This window comes from Cricetulus griseus, chromosome 3 (assembly GCF_003668045.3).
Source record: "Cricetulus griseus strain 17A/GY chromosome 3, alternate assembly CriGri-PICRH-1.0, whole genome shotgun sequence".
Classification (NCBI taxonomy): Eukaryota; Metazoa; Chordata; class Mammalia; order Rodentia; family Cricetidae; genus Cricetulus; species Cricetulus griseus.
This window is the reverse complement of record NC_048596.1, coordinates 40,880,844-40,900,958: the sequence shown is the minus strand read 5'-3', so window position 1 is coordinate 40,900,958 and position 20,115 is coordinate 40,880,844. Positions and strand designations below refer to the sequence as shown.

The 20,115-nt window shown below is 37.0% G+C and overlaps 1 protein-coding gene across 1 annotated transcript; it reads right to left on the bottom strand.

The window, feature by feature from the left end:
* Positions 1 to 1,100: 1,100 nt before the first annotated feature.
* Positions 1,101 to 19,697, bottom strand: Anxa1 (annexin A1). The gene is made up of 13 exons (XM_027406547.1): positions 19,539 to 19,697; positions 13,497 to 13,576; positions 13,287 to 13,395; positions 12,582 to 12,676; positions 11,747 to 11,860; positions 10,316 to 10,406; positions 8,885 to 8,964; positions 8,193 to 8,249; positions 6,369 to 6,462; positions 5,233 to 5,328; positions 4,309 to 4,367; positions 2,453 to 2,575; positions 1,101 to 1,443 (listed from the first exon to the last, which is right to left on the bottom strand). The coding sequence occupies exons 2-13, from the start codon at positions 13,560 to 13,562 to the stop codon at positions 1,387 to 1,389; spliced, it is 1,041 nt and encodes a 346-aa protein (XP_027262348.1). The 5' UTR covers positions 13,563 to 13,576; positions 19,539 to 19,697; the 3' UTR covers positions 1,101 to 1,386.
* Positions 19,698 to 20,115: the final 418 nt, after the last annotated feature.

The following is a 20,115-nucleotide window of genomic DNA, read 5'->3' as shown; positions in this document are numbered from 1 at the left end:
CTCCAACAAAACTACACCCCCTAATAGTGCCATCCCCTGTGAGGGTCATTTTCTTTCAAACCACCACATTCATAATCTGTCTTGCTGGCATTTTGGACATAGCCAGCATCTTCCATTCCTTTTCTAGTACCATATCTAGTTACAGCTATGGATTCAACATGATTGGCAACAGCAGTACCTTAGAAATTCTTGCTATGTAGACACATTCAAGCATTTTGCTACTCTTTCTTTCTCTCACATTTAATATTTCCACTTTCTTCTGTTATTGTTCATGTTTTTCCTGCTCCTATATTGTCTTCATTTGTATTCCATATTCTCAGAATGAAAAAAAAAGACAGCTGGCAGATACTCATTACACTCATTACATTACACTATAAAAACTAGCACTATTGGATTTAACAAGCTGCAGAAGTAAAAACACAGATTACGCAACCCATAGCATTTTACTAAATACGAAAATTCGCATTGCATTTGGCTTCCTAGTAATACGAAACGGTGTAAGGTTTCTCATATTATAAGCTGTGTCATGCATTATGTTAAAGGACAATCTATTGCTTAAGAAGGTGACATCACCCTTAGCAGTGGCACTTGTATGTTCTAATATTTACTGAAGTTTTTCTAGATTCTTGATGCTGATTTTCTCATTTATTTTTTATTTATAATCACCACTGTCCTCATATCACACTAAAACATGCATTACCCCCCTCCAAAAAGAATATATTCCCAGCATACAGAAAGACATCTCCCATCACCCTGGTTAGATGAATTCCCAGCTTTTAGATGTTATTGTGAATTTGCCTGCTACCACAATGCCTTTCTCAGCATGCTTGATATTGGCATTCAGAACGGCCATTGCCTTTTCTAAGTTCATTTTGTATCCTGCTACTTTGAGGAAATTGTTGGATTTTCTGGAGAGGCTTTCTGGTATAACTTTGCAATTTCGTACCTAAAATCTTCTTCCAATAGGGAAAATAGACTTCTCTTCTTCTTTGTTAAACTAAGCCATTTGATTACACACACACACACACACACACACACACACACACACACACACACAAAGAAAAAAGAAAATCAAACTGTAAGAGACGATAACACACCAATTGTCTTATAAAATTGTTTTATTTTAGTCTACATAAACTTGTTTCTCAGGAATGCTAACAGAGTAACTTGCTTATAGGGATTTATAATCTGGGGAAAACATAATAAAACAATTATTTCTCTATTGTACAGAGGTATGATGTAAAACTTATTCATATGTTATATTATTCAAAGTGGGTAATTAGCTTGTTATCTGCTAAAGCAACCCTCTTACTTAAGCTTGTGTGATAGAGGAAAGCAACAGCTAAGAGATGCTCTCATCACAGTGCTTCTGAGCAGCGGGGACATCTAGTTGCCATCACACAGAGCCACCAAGATCTTTTCATAGTCTCCTTTGGTTTCATCCTGTTGGTTAAAAAAGAGAGTATTTTTGACATGATGCAAAATCATGATGAATACATGATATTTTTAGTGTAGAAGAATCATGATGTTTGTAAAGTCAGCTAAAGACAAGTCATACTTTACAGTATGTGATATAGCTATGTTTTAAAAAAATCTAAATTAAACATTCTGCAGAGAAAAATAAACAGCTCTGAAAACAGAACAAAGTCTAGCCTGAACAAATTGTATACTAGAACAAGTATTTCTAAGTATCAATATATCATATTATTATGTGAAGCATTATATAATCTGATACTGCACCTAAGGAAATATGTGAATTACCCAATAGAAGGAGTGAAAACTATGGGTCTGTAATTTTCTCATTTGTTCTTCATATATTTTACTTGTCAAATGCAAATAATATGAACTTAAATGATTATCTTCCAATACAATTAACCCCCTTGAGTTATTGTTTTGTGTTATTTTCCCACACTCTAGTAATATGACTTGAACATACATCTTAAATGTTTTTACATAGGAAAGATCTTTAGTAGCAATCCAAACACTGGAAATTAATGTTACTACTAAATTTTCAATCCTTAAGTTTTAACAATATAAGTCATGATGAGTATTGGTACTTCTAAGAACTGTGCAATATCCCAGGACTATATTACAAAACCTAAAATAAACATTTCTCTGTGCTTCAAAGATATACTTAGTTCTTTGCTAGACTAGATTTAACTATGGTAATTTATTTATGACTTATTCACCCTAAGAATAGGAGTTAGTCTTGTATATGTAATGTGCAGCTATAGCACATCACACCACCTCTTCTCTTGGTAAATGTTGCATGAGGAACTATATCTTTTGTGCAGGTGTCATTTATTTATGAATCATTCACCTGAAAAATAGGAGTTAATCTTGTGTATGCAATGTGCAGCTATAGTACATCACATCACCTTTGCTCTTGGAGAATGTTGCACAAGGAACTATATCTTTAGTGGAGGTGTCATTATTGAAAAGCACAACATACCAGGATGGCTTGGCAAAGAGAGATTCCATACTTCTTCAGGTAAAATGCTTTGATTTCATTCATGTCGATTTCAGAACGGGAGACCATAATCCTGATCAATGCCTTATGGCGAGTTCCAGCTCCCTGTACAGACAGACCATGGTTTCACTACATGTAGGAAACCTCTTTCTGAAGATTTGGTTTTCAAAAGAAGTCCCATTTACCCTTCCACAATGCTACATAGAGAAAATGAACCCTATATGTTCTTATCTTTTCTCTCTCCTTTTACCATGTGTCTCTTTCTCTATAAGAGAGAGAGAGAGAGAGAGAGAGAGAGAGAGAGAGGAAGGGAGAGAGAGAGAGAGAGAGAGAGAGAGAGAGAGAGAGAGAGAGAGAGAGAACAGTGGCAATGAAAGAAGAGACCAGGAGTTATATTAGCAGAAGGTAAAAAGGGTTTCTACAGCTTTCTAACTGGCTTTCCACCATCCAGTCTTTGCTGTATCTGAACTATCCAAAAATAGCAAAATGTTTTTATTTCTCTGAAATCATAAATCTAACCTATCGATCATAAACTTCTTAGTGGTCTCCCATTTCTCTTACAATGAACCAACTATCTTCTAAGGACATACAATGTCCTCCATAATTCGGTAGCCATTCGACTATAGAATCATACCTAATCATCCATGCTGTCTAGAAATAATCTACTCTACTTTCAATGTATGCTGCTTTCCTCTCTTGAGTCACCCCGGCTTTTTCACCCTTATCATCTTCCTTCCCACTCTCCTACTTACACCTACTCTTATTTAAACCTCAAGTTTTTAAGTTTTCGTTCTATTTTCTTAATTATTTATTATAGTTATCTCTGTGTGTACACTCATGAGTGTGTTTATGGATGCACATGGCACGGTGTTCATGAGGAGACTGGAGAACAACTTTCAGGAGTTGGTTCTCTCCTTCAACCACCGTGCGGGTGCCAGGGAATGAATTCAGGTCATCAGGCTTTATGGCAAGTGCTTAAATCTGCTGAGTCATCTTTCTGGCCCAAACTTAAGGGTTCAGATTAGAACAGAAAAAGCTATATTGACTTCTGAAGTTTTGGGCATATGTTGCTTTTTCATAGCAGGTATTTGTCACTACTCATCTGAGTATCACCCAGAAATCAGTGAGCATAGGGACAGACAGGGGATTAATTTATATTTAACTAGACCTATTGTGCCTGTCTTTATTAAACAAGCATTGGGAACATGTCTATCCTTTCACAGAAGCTTGCCAATATTATTTAAATTGTTAGCTCTTTTCGTCTCTCTCTTAAGGCTACGTTATTCATGTGCTACAGAGGAAAGGTCACTTCATAACTATTGTCTTGAGATCTCAAAATATAAGTGCTAGGGCAATGTCCAGTATGGTAACCTCCTCAGGGTAGAATAAAGTAAAAGAAATATCAATGCATCCCAATACCACCTTCTATTTCTCTAAATATGGAATGATGTTTTAAAAGGTCACTAAATCTATGGTAGGAAAGACAGTGCAATTAGGAAGACAAAAGTATAAAGCTCACAGCCTTGGTTGAAGTAGGTCATTAATGTCACATACTAAAAGGAGGAGTGGACCACTCTTCCTGGTGATTCAGGTTTTAAGCACATTTAAAATCACCTGTAAACTTCTTGCTAACTCACCTCATAATCACATTTACACATACCTTTTCAAAAATACACCAAACCCAACTGGTTTATTCTAATACATGTTCCCCCTCAAGTCGAATAAAGCAGAATTTTCTTTGAAAATATGTATAGTGATTTTTGAGCACTGTTAGTTTCTCTGCTCTTCTATCTACAGATAATTTCTCCTCTGATTAAAACCTATAAGTAGAGCAGTACCTTCATGGCTTCATAAAGTTTCTCAGCAAAGAAAGCTGGGGTGCTGGTGGAACATTTCACTGTAAAAGACACAAGTTTTAGTTTAAGTATTCATCACAGAATAAAGATACATATTGAATAAATAGGAAATAACTTTGCAAAAAAGTGTTCTAGCCCTCCTGCCTAACGGGGGATGTTTCTTTTATTGGAAGACAGAGTCACTTTCTACAAGGTGGTTATCAGTATTCTTTCCCTTGTCAATATTCAGCAGGGACTCTACCCTGAACATACTATCCTCTCTGTGGGTATGGGGAAACCAGTGTAAATATCAGGCACAGAAATACCTGATTGTGTTGTATCTGAACAGTCGTCAAGGCAACACAGCAGCAGACTGAATACAAAGCAGCTGCCCAAAACAAATACTTGCACATATCTGCAGAGTTATATCTTCATCTTGCTGCTCAAAGTGAGATCTGTGGGCATCAGGACTGATACCCATCACAGCTTCTTAGGAAATCAGAACCCTGGCTTGCAGAAGCAGACTATGTCCCTGGGAGACATGTAACGGGTTCCAGACCACTAGATTTGGACTTGCTCCAAACCACCTTGCAGGACTTGCTCAAGACTGAACAAGTGGTTACACCAAGACTTGAGTGTGCTGATATTGATAAGCATCCACAGTGGCCCAGGAGATATAAACTGTTTGGTGCACCACTTTATAAACAGGTGCTCAAAAATATATTCTGTATCCCCGTATCTTGAAGAACATACGTTGCATTAAAAAGGCATCCATATTTCTTCATCAGTCTTACATATTGCCTCCCAGTCTGAACACAGATGCATAGATGTATCGTATGTACAGGAGATTTGTCTTACATTAGGGCAGCAGTGAAATGCAAGTGTATGAGCTGAGGTCAGAGCATTGTCTATGCAACTTCTACATACCAAGGGCAGTGAGGCACTTCTCGATGTCACCCTTCATTTCCAGATCCAGAACTTTGTTCATGTCATGTTCACTGTACTTTCTGTAGTTCTGAAATACTGAATAGGAAATTGAAGTTAAGATTTGTGCAAAGCAGCCTGCCTTTTCACAAACCCTGCTGTTTCTCTGAAGGACAGACAGGACCTTTCCTGTCTCCCACCACGCCTTCTCTTCTGCCCTATCTCTGTGTCTCTTTACCTCTTTTCTCTTTCCTTCCCTCATTTTCTTACCTCCCCCTCAATAAAACTTCCAATATGAGTCATGTCTACAGGTCTCTGTTTCCCCATCCACTCACCTACCATCACAGGTGCAGGACTGCCATCCTCCAGGTCCCAGTGTATTATTGGTGACCTGACACCTGCAGTCCCAGGCCATTAAGCTTTATTCCTAACACAGGGTAACTGACTCAAGGAGCTCCTTGGGTACACTGAACTTCAGTGACATTTTAAAGACTATTTGCATGACTCGGCATAATATGTCTATTCCATCTTCATATTGCAAGTGCCAACCATTATCAAACATGCCAGGTTATTAACATCTTTACTACTTTCTACAGCAATATTAATAGTTCTTTCCATTCTAATCTCAGTACAGCAAATTTGTTTTGTGTAGTACAGGAACTTGCTATGTTGGTATGCAGTGATGAACTTTGTGTTATCCTTATACTCCGCCTTCCCAAAGATTCAGACCCTAAGTCTTAGCTCTGAATCTTTGGAAATCAGGGAATTTTCTTTTGCTCTTTCTTATTTCTGCATCATCTAAATATTCTTTCCTTCATTTAGGCTCTAGACATATTTTTTTGTTTCTTTTTTCTCTCATTCATTATGTTTTATTTGTATTTCTTGTTGTGACTACTCCAAAACTTTGAAAGAACAGGAATAGTGGAAATAAGTGATGTTGTCCATGCCAAAGTCACAAAGTGTGTTCTCAGTAGTGTGGACTGTGGCAGTTCAAAGCTGACAAATGGGCACATAACAGTGAGTGTTATTGCATCCATTTGATATGGAAAGACCTCTTTCTTCCCTTCCTCTTACTTCTCCTCCATAAGGAACTTTGGACCTTCCGTAAACATATTCCAGAAAAACGAACTTCTTGTTACCTTTGCGAAGATGAGATTTGCTTCTAGTAGTCAGAATTGTAATGAACACATTCGTATCTGTCCCCTTTCTCCTCTCTCCAGCCTCATACAAAGCCTATCAAGAAATGAATAAGTAAACATGTGACCATGCATTGAAATGACAAACAAAAATTATTATATTTAACAAAGGTTATATAAATAATTATGTTGTACTTAATACTATCAGAGTAGGCATCCCTGGGGTTGGCCCTTCTTGAAAGTGAAGACAATAAAGTCAGCAGTATAGTTCAAAGTGCTTTGTAAACATGATAAACAGAAGATATGGGATATCTGTTTGCTTTAAAATTACTCTGTTTACAAAGACAACTCAAAGAACTCATTAAAACAGATTTCCTTTTTCTACTTTTTATTGCTCAAAGAAATTATTAGCTTTGAGTTTCCATTTAGTTTGATGTTGGCTATTGGTTTGGTGTGTATTGTGTTTAGATATGTTCCTGTTATTCCTGTTCTCACCAAGATCTTTATCATGAAGGGATGTTGGATTTTGTCAAAGACTTTTTCGGCATCTAGTGAGATGATGATGTGGTTTTTCTTTTTCAGTTTGTTTATATGGTGGATTACATTGATGAATTTTCGTATGTTGAACCATCCTTGCATCCCTGGGATGAAGCCCATTAGCAAAAAATATCAATAAATATTTTTTTTGTTCTTTTAAGACAGGGTTTCTCTGTGTAGTTTTGTAGAACAGGCTGGCCTAGAACTCACAGAGATCTGCCTGCCTCTGCCTTCAGAGTGCTGGGCCTAAAGGTGAGTGCTACCACTGTCCAGTTAATACATAAAAATTTAATCACTGCCTAGGTCTTATATTTTCTTCCTATATCCTCAGATTTATTTGCTACTGAAGGATATGCCATTTTGATGCTATTATTTCTGTACACAAGTTTCAAATCTGAAATTTGAAAGCTGTATAATCTTAGGAAGTAATTTAAATACAGTTATTCCTCCTTTATGAACGAAGATAGTAATCCCTACCTTTTGGTTATAAGTATCTTCTACTAACTCTAAAACATTTGTTGGTTTCTCCAGACAGGATTTCTCTGGTAGCATTGGCTGTCCTAGAATTTGCTCTGTAGACCAGGCTGACCTTGAACTCAAAGTATTCAACCACCTTTGCCTCCCAAGTTGCTAATATTAAAGGTATGTACCATCACCATAACCTCAAACTTTAATTTGCTTTGGTAATGCTGAGTCATACTAATCATGTAGTCTCTGTAAATATACATCAAGGAGCCCTAGTAGTCTGGAAAGAGAATGCATAGACATGATAAGAATAATTTTATTGTAGGCAATTATGCATAATTATTGTTTTTATATGTTTGCACAATTTCTATTAAAACATAATGTTCAATGTGTTTCTTGATTTCACTTTACTCAGCAAAAATTTCCTTTCCCAGCTGGGCATGATGGTGAATGTCTCTAGTGCCAGCAATTGAGATACTGAGGACAGAGGATCTCAAATTGTGGCAACTTATAGCACAAAGGGGTTGGGCTTACATATAGCTATCTTCTTATTAAGTCAAAACTTGGGGTTTTCTCCACCCAACAGGTTTTGGGAAAGAGACAGAATCTCATTGTTCTTTCAGTCATCTCTGGCTTTCTAAACAATAAGATAAATTGGAAACATAAAGACTATATTTTCCATTCCAGGGATATAAGACTCTGTTTCTAATGAAATAAACATTAAGTAATAATTGTCTTCTCACAGGACCTGAGATGTGCTTCCACATAGTGGGAGCAAGAAGGTAGGAAGACTTGCTTCATTGATAATGTCTCCCCTTTGCTTACCCTGGCATCTGTGTCAGCCAAATCTTGATTCACACTCAAATCCTCACAGCGGTCACCCTGAAAAATGCCCAACATGTTTTAAGATTTTCTGTAGGATGTAATCACTAGATACACTTAATTCTCTTAAAACAAGACATAACTTTTGAGGAAAAACAGTGAAAACAATATCTATAATTTGCAGCAAAGTTGCTGGGAGGAACAGAAGCAAGACAGAACAAAGCAACTTTGTATGAATTCATTTAGATGTGCTTCCTAAAACACCTGAATTCATAGATGCAGACTACACATTGATGATGACCAGAGATGGTAGGATGGGGAACAAAAGGTTGGAGGATACTGATAAAAGGACACAGTCTCTAATAGATAAGAGGAGTACATTGTGGTATTACAACATAGTAAGATGAACATAATCAAAACACAGTGAGTGTTTTTAAATGACTAGAAAATAAACTTCAAACATCTCACTGAAAAAGTGGTAGGAAGTGAGATTATGAAGTTTTTATATTGCTAATTTTACATCATATATATATACGTATATATATATATATGTCTCATTATTTCCTCAAATACTTACAAGTATTATTCATCAATGAAGCAGTATTAATTTTAAAGGAAAGAGATTCTCATTCCTAGAAAATGCTCACAATTCTAAGGTTTTATTATTTATAATAGCAAAGACATTTAACCCATACCTTGGCAAGAGAAAGCAAGGCCTTCCGGAAGTCTCCAGAAGTATCCGAAGTGATGTCTTTGGCCAGATCTCTCTTTAGCTCTACAAGAAGAGAAAATAATTTTTTCAGTTAACTATTGGAAAACAACGGTGTCTGCATTAGCTTATAGTTTACAAGATTGAATGACTCATGTAACTTATCTCAAAACATTTTTGTGAAACTGGAGAAACTAGAGCAGCAGAAATTTTAGGCTATAAAATAATTTTTTATAGATCAATGGAAGAAAACTGAATAATACTCTAAATGAAAAGTTAGTAATAAATATTTGCTAACAAGAATGAATACTTTACCAAATCATTTTGAAATACAATATGTGAAAATTTGAAAAATGTTACTTGCTTGAACACTGGCTATTTATTTACCTTAAAATTATAAATATTCAATATATAATATGTTCAATGGCATGTGAGCTCATTTATTTAAAACTTGTGTCTACAGACATCATTTGGCTATAAAATATGGTGCTTTAGTAGGAAAAATAACTGAATTTACAAACAAAGCAAAAACAGCACCTTAAGCTATTTCTGGACCAAATCTTCAGGATTTTAGAGAAATGTGGATGTAAGGCTTTGTAAACTGCATTTTATCTAACACATTAACAATTATTTCTCTTGAATTATTATTACCAGGAAATGGATCTAAGACACTGGGGTAAGAATTACAGAAAATGTGGTCATATTTTGACTAATGTACTAAAGTGAGAACAATGTGCAATGTTGTTGTTCCCTGAGTACTTGGTAAGAGGGTCAGACACAAAGATGTTTCATGTGCTCACATATTAGTTTAACAAAACAGAAAGCCAATAGCTCAGAGGAACTAGAAAATCACCAGAGATGTGGAGCTGTCCCCTGTGCAGTAAGGACTGAGTCATTTGACTGAAGGCCTCACTGCCCAATGAGCCACTGATAGTCTTTTATGCCAAGTATCTATCTAAGCACAGAGAAAGAAGAACTGGATCATTTATGTCCTCAGTGGTAAAGCTAAGGTTCCCAACAACAGATCAGAAAAATAAATGGAAAATGGTCCGATCAGAAATATTTAATATTATTATTTAGTCTCTTCATAATAAAAGGCATGGGGTAGTTCAGAGCAATAGAAATATTTTCAGAAAGTTATTTAAATCCAATGTTCTGAATTTAATTCTCTTTATAAGAAATTTGTGCTCATTAGCTCCAGGAGATATTTTTCTATTAAGGTGCTAGTTGCAGATGGCTGGGGCATGTGTTTTCACATTGGCATCTTACCCTGCATTCCAGAGATATGGGCTAACCAGAAAAGGAATGCTTCAAAATGTAGGCTTTCTAAATCACACACCCTTACCACCCATAGCTGATTTCCAGAAAGTACTATCTGGTTTCCTGTCCTGCTAAGAACTCAGAGGCTGACCCTGACCTTCTCTGTAGACTCTGTTGATTTCTCTGATTTCTCTGTTATTTCTTGATACCAAAATCTCAATGAGAGTGTCTTCATCTGTTCCAAGCCCCTGCATTTAAAGAAAAGAAAATACACTTAAGTTTTTTTTTTCATTTAAGATAATCAACTTGTTTTCTCCACACAAGGAGTGCTGTAATTCATCATTGAGTCAATTTTGTTCATATTAAAAAATATGATACTGTTCTAAAACAAAGTAGCCTTTGTTCAGTATTTGAGATGAAGATTAAAAATGTAGATATTTGACCTATCCATTTAATGTGCATGAAGAACATTAGTTCCAATATTTAATTTTTCATGTATCCACCAATTGATTCATTAAATTAAGAACTTGCTCATTCGGTAAATTTGGACTAATTGACAGTCCTGTATTAGATAATGAAGGCCCAACCACAGTAACAAACATATTTTTCCTCCACATTTTTTTGAGGAAAGGAGTTTGTCTTAAAGAGTCTTTTAGGAATGCTAATGAAGGTAGACACCAATCTCATTATAGGGGAGGGGCATCAAAGGGCATCCTCTCCACCACTGCCTGGATTCTTAGTTGGGGTCATCCATGTGGATCCAGAGGCTTCATCCAGTAGCTATTAGAAGCAGAAAAAGGCACCCACAACTAAACACTGAAACATACTCCTGGAATCCAGTTGTGGAGAGGGAGGAGGGATGAGCAAAGGAGCCAAGATGGTGATAGAGAAACTGGCAGAAACAGTTGACCTGACCTAGTGAGAGCATGGAGACCCTAGTCATAAAGCTGGAGAAACAGCATTGGATAGAACCAAGCCCTCTAAATGTGGGTGCCAGCTAGGAGGCCAAGGCAGTCTATGGGGCCTCTAACAGTAGAGCTAGTGTTTATTTGTAGGGCACAAATGGACTTTGGGAGCCCATTCCCTATGGAGGGATACTATTACAGCCCAGATACAACAAGGAGGGCCTAGGCATTCCCCAAAATAATATGATGGACTTTGAAGGTCCCCTGTGGAGGGCCTCACTATCCCTGAGGAGGAGCTGGGGGATGGGTTGTGGGGGGTTGGTGGGGAACATGGGAGGATGGGAGGGTGAGGGAATGGAGGGAATGGATATGTAAATATGAGTAGTAATTAAAGAATTAAAGAAAGAAAGAATTAAATAAAAACAGAATTTTTTAAAGAGTCTTTTAGGGGACTGGTAAGAAGGCTCAGCGATTAAAGGCGCTTGTTCATGCAGAAGACCCAGATTCAGTTCCTGTGGTCTACACAGGATAGCTCCAATGCTAGAGGGTCCAATGGCCTCTTGTGACCTCTGAGACTACCAGGCACAGAGGGGGCATGCACACATACATTCAAGCAAAACACTCATACAAATAAAACAAATCTTAAAAACTTTTGTTTGGTGTTCCAGGGAAGAAGCATTTACCTTCATGGCCGCACGGAGTTCATCTGCATCAAACTGGGCTGGAGTTTTTAGCAGAGCCAAAACAACCTCTTCCAGATGGCCTGTAAGGGCTTTTCTCAGCATTTCATCCAGGGGCTAGAAACATAAAAGAATTAGAGTAATTTACTAACAGTCATGCACTTAAGTGATGCTTCTCACTTCAGTCATCCTTTTGTATCGCTTTCCTTCCATGGAAAGCAAGATGGATATTATGATGCTACCTCAATCTTTTAATCTAGAGGGATTAGATGAAATATACTGCATCCAATAAAAACTTCCTAAAAGATTGTGTTCTCAGTGCTTTTTACAGGAGAGAAGTCACATAGCTCAAAACACAAAGCTTTTCATTGGCCTAATAAACATTATAATTAAAAGCTTGGTACCTTCCATTTTCTTATTGCACCCAGTGAAAAATAAGCTGTTTGTACTTGACATGAGAAACATAAAATGTAAAATATTCAATGTCTTCATAAAGCAGCTCGTTTTTAGTTTAGCAAAACAAAAATTGCACTTCAATCAGAACATTTTTTTTGTTCCTCCATAGTCATTTTTATGTTTATTTTGCTTAAACTGATGACTTGCCTCCAACACAAAACATTACCTCTGGAAAACTTTACAGCAAAATGGCCAGTGTGTGAACTGAGTAATTTGCTAAAATGGGTCCTATTGCAACTAGGGAGACAAATACTATGATAACTGTCTCAGGGATAATGGTTTAATAGTGTTTAAAACAGAAAGAGCTGAGAAATGTGCTTCAGAATCACACTGGAACGTAAGTATGAGCAAACAGAACATGTGAGTTTCTCATTCTCCCTACCTTTCCAGTTTCCTGCAAGTATGCTGCCTTGATCTGCTGGCGCTGAGCATTGGTTCTCTTGGTAAGAATGTCAATAATGGTTGCTTCATCCACACCTGGAAATAAAGGATCTGAAACTTTAACATCCATTTTCTTAGTCACCAACAATTGCCATAAAACCATTCATTATCAAGGTGGTGGTCAAGGCACATCATAACAAAGTTGAGAATTATATTAGCCTGGAAAATAAATGCCATGGCCCTTAACAAGTTGGGGAATTAAAGTGACATTGCATTGATTTGAATGGAAAATAAAGAACCAATTAATAGTTCTGGACACCAGTCTCCAGATGTGTGTTCAAACCCTAAATGTGATCACAGGTGCTGGTTTAAGCATTGATTTCTACTAGAAACGGCCTGGTTAGGACATCTATTATAGCAGCAGGAATTTCATCACTGACCAAAATTTCCTAAGTACTGACAGGAAGAACACCTTCCTCTTTGGAGGCAGAGACTGACTACATAGCACATGTAGCCCTCAAATGGCAATCCTACTGCCTCAGGCTCTCTAATATTGATATTAAAGGTACAAGGCATTACAGCTGACTACAACTTTTTAATCGCCCCAGAGAAAGACTTTGTGTCATTCAGGTCTATTTCCCAATAATCGTTCAAGAAGTTTCTATGAAATGTTCAAGAGGAGACTCTTCTGTGGATTTGCACTCACCTTTAACCATGATAGCTTTGTGTAAGGCAGCAACATCTGAGGATGGATTGAAGGATGGGTAGGGACTCACGGCAGACCCAGGACCACCTTTGGATGATTTTACAGCTTGCTATTTATATAAGAGACATAAATTAATCACCATTCATTTGTTCATTTTGGTGTCTGTTTTAGTTAGCATGGTAACTACTTCATAATACTTTGAATACTTACAACATATTCCTGTTCTTGGTTGTCAATAAACCAGGCCTGCTTGAGGAATTCTGATACCATCGCCATTTTTAAAGAAGTGTCTGGAAAAAAAATCGGTAGAAGCTTTAATACAACAAACTCAGCAGCCACCAATAATACCCTATGGACTTGAGACACTGCAATAAACAGTAAACTAGTTCTTATTTACTATGATTATTCTTTGGAGCATAATAAAGTGTAAGCTATAGATGCTTTATAAAGACTGAAATTACTGTTGAAAAGAAACCCACAGCTTTTACTCAGAAATGGAGATATTTTCTTGGTCTCTACAGCCCTGCCTTCTAAGGTCAATGGATTACAGCATGTAAGCATAGGGTCTTGGGAGAAGAGCAGGGTATGCTGTCTCATCTAAATTTACAAACCACCCAGCAGATGGTAAACTTGGAGGGTGCAAAAGCTTTGATATGGAGTCCTTTGTTGTGGGGGGACTCTAGAGCTGGTTTCTGCTCTCCTACTGAAAGTAAAAAGGCTAAGGAAACTCCTGAAGAATGTGCTGGTTCAAGGAATCTTTCCTGAAATGAGTTAAAACAAATCTGGCGGAATGCTTCAGAGGGAAAAAAAAAAAAAAAAAAAAAAAAAAAAAAAAAAAAAAAAAAAAAAAAAAAAAAAACTAGAGAAAAATCCTGTCATGTTTGAGAAGCAGAGTAAAGTTCAATAGATGGAGAAATGTTGATAGAAGTTGCAACAAGGAATTTAATGGTAGGTTCACAGCTCAGAGCAACATTATTAGGCTTGTAATTGGAAAGCAATGTGATAACATTTGTATTTTAGATGGAGCATCATTTCTGTATCATGGGGAAGCATGGTAAAGGGCACAGAGAAAAGGGTGAGACCAGCCAGTATTCATCCTGACTCCTGTGTGGAATTAATCAGGGTCTGTTCCAAAGGCAGGTCTAGAGAAAGTATGTTTACTTTGTAAGGTAAAATAATCCGGAACCATCTACTAGACTGGATCAACTCAAAACTTTATATATTTCTCTCTCATTAATGTAACTTCCCCCCTCATTGGCTGGTGTAAAATTATTTGAGTAAATAACTATCTTCATGTTCTTCAAATTTAAACAGTTTAAATATCATTGTTGTATGCTCCACACACAAATAGAAAGAGATTATATACATCATTTTGACGGTTCTAACAATAATTACTTGGGTGATGCCACAAAATGCTTAACTTTTTGGCAACTATCTTAGCAGATGCCTCTTAAGTTGCCTGCACAGTTTGCAGCCTGGTTATGTTTGAATATAATGGTACAAATCTTTTTAAAATTTGAAGTATGTTAACAATTAATCTGTTTTCTCTACATACATGAAATGCCATCAATGAGTCCTTTTGTCTGAGTGCACATTTTTAGGAGCCAGTGTCCAGTGTCAACACTGAGCTATCTCTGATACCCTTTGGAGATTTGTTTTGAGGGAGGCTGAAAAGATAATATCTGGGAATTCATTTCATGGAATTTAGCCATAAGACTTATAAAGAGTAAAACTCACAAACCGATCCCTTTTTAGTATGTCCCAACAAACTATTTCAGTCTGAATCTGCTAGAAGAATGACTAAGCTCCAAGTAACAAGACTAAATGCCTGACAGAGGTGGGGGGGATACTCAAAGGAGCTGATTCAATTACTTTTCCATCATTTGTATGAAGAGCATTCACCAATGTCTGTATTCTCTCCCACAACCAACACATTCAAAGCTGTTCCCTCAGGTAAAGTCATAATGTGCAATCATGCATGACATTGCACTTCCCACTATAGCTGAATCTGGTGCAATTGCTATTGCTACACAGTATTTCACATTTTGACTGCCAAATTGGCACACCTACAGCTTCACAGGCATTTTGGCAGTTTCAACATTCAGCATTGCTACCATGACCACTGCACTCAAGCCCCTAGTAAAAGGGAGTCAGTCCTCAAAGTGAGTGATCTGATCACTTGCTCCAAAACAAAAAAATAAATAAGTAAATTAAAAAGAATTCAGTAACTTTGTTGCTTTCAGTTAAGAAGGGAAAAAAATTCTTCAGACCTGAGGATAACATACTATCAGAAGTGAGTATGACAACTTGATACTGATCTTAGGAATTTTATGAAAGTACTGTGCTTTCACAGTGTTCATGCTATTAAAAAGAACTGCATAGTGTACAGCTTTCTCTTTGAAAACTGTGAAAGCTTAATGAAATAATGATGAGTATGTTGATTATATTGTACAACAGAACAGGAAACAGTAGGTTGAGCAATTTACTTGACAAGAGTATCCCTAGAGAAAACAGCTTTGAGCTTAGGCCTTCTGAATGTCTACATTCTAGCCCAGTATGTATGATAGCCCAGAAGGATGGTCCAGAAAAGCAAAGCAATGGTCTTCATGAGCGTCAACAGAAGAAAATGAATTCTAAAGTCAGCTAATGGCTCTTAGCAAAGTTTAAAGATGCAAGGACTGTAAAAGGATGCATACTGTTCCAAAGGAAATTGATCATAGCCTGCTAAGTGCCAAAGATAATAGACTTCATTAAGAGGAGGATTTACATATTAAGCATTTCTCAAATACCACAGAAAGAGTGTCAGGCAGATTCACATATGATCCACTTTGCCTGCTCAGCACTTAAATTCTTCATGGACACAAACTTAATTAAATGGGTTCAAAAAAAGATTTGTTTCTTCCATATTATTTTGTTTTACTATAATGTTTCATCTCAACATAAATTTCAATTAGTTAGCAATGAGTTCCAACACAAATTAATCTCTCAGATTAAAATAAACTCATTTGAAGATAACCCCCTTGGAAGTTGACACTATTTCACATTTTTTTCTACTTGGCAATCTCTTTTGTGAATATGCACCACCTATTAATTTCTACTTATGTACAGATTAAGTGGGAAACTTCTAAGGGTTAGTCTTTTGGTGTACTAATATGTATGTAGTCATCTTCTTGTCTATCTTTCTGAGTGTCATGGAATGTGACTTCCAGAGTCTGAGTGGAAAGTGGCTGATTTTCCTGGTTTACCAACTCTTCCTGGTTTCAACACTGTTTCTGTATTAATTGCAAAGCACAAAATGAAGAAAAACTTGTTGAGTAACTTACTTATTAACACAAGACAGTGTCCTAGAGAAGACAGCTACATGGTTTAAGTCCTGGTTACATGCTAAGACTACCAGTTTCACAATGAAATTAGCAATCACTAGCCATTTCTTGACAAAATAAGTTGGTCATCATCATCATTATTTTTATACATGCTGTCCTTTTCAGATAGACATCCTGGTAGTAGTGTCAGTGGTCATAATTAAAATATATGCTTTCTCACTAGAAAATACTATATATTTATTTACATTAGTGAGCAAAGAGATGAGAACAAGATCAACATTAATTTCAATACACTTGAGAATCAGTTTCATTAGTGGAGTATCCATGGAGATTCAGTAGGTTTCACTGCAGCCTGAGGGTATTTATTTTCATATGTTTTTGTCTTGTGTACAGTTATTCTTTGAAGATGTGTTTTGTAAATCCTTCCCACAACTACCCACGTGGAGAAAATAATTAGACTATTCAATGGCCACATGAGAAGATAATTAGACTATCACAATGACATCAGCTTAAGTCATTTAACAAAAGGTAGCTCCTGGATATTTTGCCTCAGGCTTCTGAACAGGGAGTTTCTTTTGCCTGGAATTCTCTGACCTCATCCACACTGCTGTCTTTTGTCTGACTCACTGCTATTTGATGAAGACTAAGCATTGAGGATTCAATGCATCACCATGATGCCTTCACTGGTACTCAGCATTGCACTAAGGGACCTTCCCAAAGCATCATGTTTCTATCCACCCAATAACCTCATGCCATTATGCATTATCCCTTCATGTTGGCATCTATACTTCCAGCAGTCTTCCCTGAAGACAGAGCCCATTCATTGTCCATCTCCAATACCTCATGAAGTACCTGGAAGTCTATATACTCACAAGGATTTCGAATTATTAGTATATAAACAAATAAGCATCATTGGATAAACAAACAGCACATTGGGAAACAGCTACACAAATTTAAGCAACAAATTTGACCCATAACAATAGTATTTTAAATGGAAGAATTGTGGTGTCCTGGGCCTTATTTTAAGTGTCTTTAACTAAAAATCAGACTTCACAAAAACATGAAAGTTTATTTATAAAATGAGAATGTTAAAATAAAGTTTCTAACATCTGTTGTAGTTCTAAAGTACATAGTTTACATTTTACCTTGAATACAAGAGAGAATTAGCCTAAAGGAAGGGGATATTAAGTAGACTGAATATTTGATCTTTCTAATAAATGTGAGCAAGTTTGAAGGAAAAAGACATATTTCACTTTTAGAAATGCTCATGGTTCATCACTAAGGATCAGTAAATTCTTTTGTTTTGTTCTGACTTTAAATATGTAAGGAATTAATTGGTCCAGAGGGAACTAAGACAGTCAGTCTGTCTATCTATTTTCATGCTCAGAAATCAACTTTGCAGATGTTTCAGATATCCCAGCACTCAGAAGGCAGAAGCAGGGGAATTTCTGTGAGTTCAAGGCCAGCCTGGTCTACAGAGCTAGTTCCAAAATTGACAAGGCTACACAAAGAAACCCTGTGGGGTGGAGGGAGGGAGGGAGGGAGTAGAGAAAGTATTTAATAAGCATGTAAGTTAAGCTGGTTCCTTAAGAGTGTTGCCAGCATCATCTCATATCAGATATCTAAGGGGTGTGGGTGTGTTTCTGGGCCTCTGGTAACCATGTAACTTCTACAGAAGAGGCCATTTCTGAATCAGGAAACCAGCATTTTACCACATATGAATCAACTGAAACAGGCCTTATCTGCAGCTAGCAAAACACATTCCTCACTCAGTGTTAGGGGACATTGATTTCTCAGGTCTCACACAACTATGGGCATCTATAGCAAGAAGAACCACAACTTTCTTGATTGGCTCCTGTAAGATTGAAAGTTAAGGCAATTCATTAATATTTTAAGTGGGCTAAGAGAAAAGTCCCAGAAAGTTTTCTAATATGCTAAGCTTGTAGTTAGGTATTAACCTCTCTCTCTCTGTCTCTCTGTCTCTGTCTCTGTCTCTCTCTCTCTCTCTCTCTCTCTCTCTCTCTCTCTCTCTCTCTCTCTTTCTCTCTCTCTCAAGTCTCTCCAAGCATGGGCAGCTTTGGATCTGCATTTTGTTTTTCTAGGGATTTTATGTCCTTCCCTTATGTGTTCCCCAAAATGCCACTCAGCAGGAGTTTCTGTGGGCCCCTCTGGCAGTCAGTGGAATGATTTATCTGACATCACCCAGGAAAAATCTGCTTTCCCCTTAGGTTTACAAAATGAGCACCAGAAAAGCCGGTCTATGACACACGGAGAGATTATAGGGAGGGAATGTGGCCACTCCCTGTTTAAATGAAACAAGTAATAAGCGGACCATCTTAAACTATGAGTAAACATAACATTCATTCAAAAACGTTAATTAAAAAGGTCATGGAGACTACTCAGAAAGTGGTATTCATTTAGTTTTTTTAAAGAAAAGTATTTTTAGCTATAAAGTGTTCTATTTTGGAAAAATTCTTCAGTTTGCCACTTCTGGTTTCTCTGGGCCCCCACCTGCATCCTGCCTCCCACTCCAGCCCTGCATAACCACAAAACATACAGCTCTGGAGACAACATTTTCCAAAGAGGAGGAAAGAAACATCTCATTCTAAGATTGTAAGCCAAGGAGCACACATTCTCTTTCCATTGGTAACTCAACAACAAGGCCAAAAAGTAAACTTGGCAGAGTTTCAAAACTGCATTTGTTAGATAAGAAAGGCAAAACTATGATTTTTGATGTTTAAAAGATAACAATACAATGTAATTTTACAGCCAGAGTCATTAAATTACGTTAAATGCAACTAGCCATAACTAGAGTTCAGTAGTCACAACACTTCTCTATGAAGCCCAGGCAAATCATGCAAGGAATTCTCACAGGTTTTTGTAGTTTCTAAACCAAGCAGAACTCTGTAAAACAAAAGCTTAGCCTTACCTTTTTATTTTCTTGTCTTCCCAGGAACTGAATTGAGGCTCTGTACAGACGGCTTCAGTCTGGAAGTGGAGGGCTGGACTTCTGATTTTATAGGATATGAACAGAGACCACACCTAGCAACCAGAAGTTAGTAACTGGCTGTCTTTTGTTTGAAGAACTGGCTCAGCCCTGGTCAAAACCAAGGAGAAAAAAGTCTTGCAAAACTACTCCCGGAACCAACTCAGTTACAGACAGAAAAGGAAGGGTGAATTTTCTCCCCCCTCTTCCTTCTGTGTTTTAATTTCTCCCAGGAGTGGTAGAATGGTTGAATTTCAGCTATGTTAAGCTCCTTGCCCTGTCTTAAGGAACTTACTGGAGCTTCTTTAAAACTAAGAACATTACAGAATCAGAAGCACATTAACTACAAAACTAAAAGAAAAAAGAAAAGAGGGGGGTGAGATTAATTTCAACCATAACACTTAATACTATGTGACTTTGGGTACTTTATTTCTCTGTGCTTGTCACTATTTTTGTATGTAGAAGGTGTATCACTAAGGCTATACTTTCATAAAAACTTATAGACACTTGAGATACAACT

Excerpts from the sequence above, each read along its gene's own strand:
- Anxa1 (XM_027406547.1), bottom strand. The coding sequence starts at position 13,562 with ATGGCGATGGTATCAGAATTCCTCAAGCAGGCCTGGTTTATTGACAAC. Across the intron at positions 11,861-12,581 it reads ACTTGCAGGAAACTGGAAAG|CCCCTGGATGAAATGCTGAG; the intron begins GTAGGGAGAATG and ends TTATGTTTCTAG. Across the intron at positions 5,329-6,368 it reads CAAATCTCATCTTCGCAAAG|TATTTCAGAACTACAGAAAG; the intron begins GTAACAAGAAGT and ends TTTCCTATTCAG.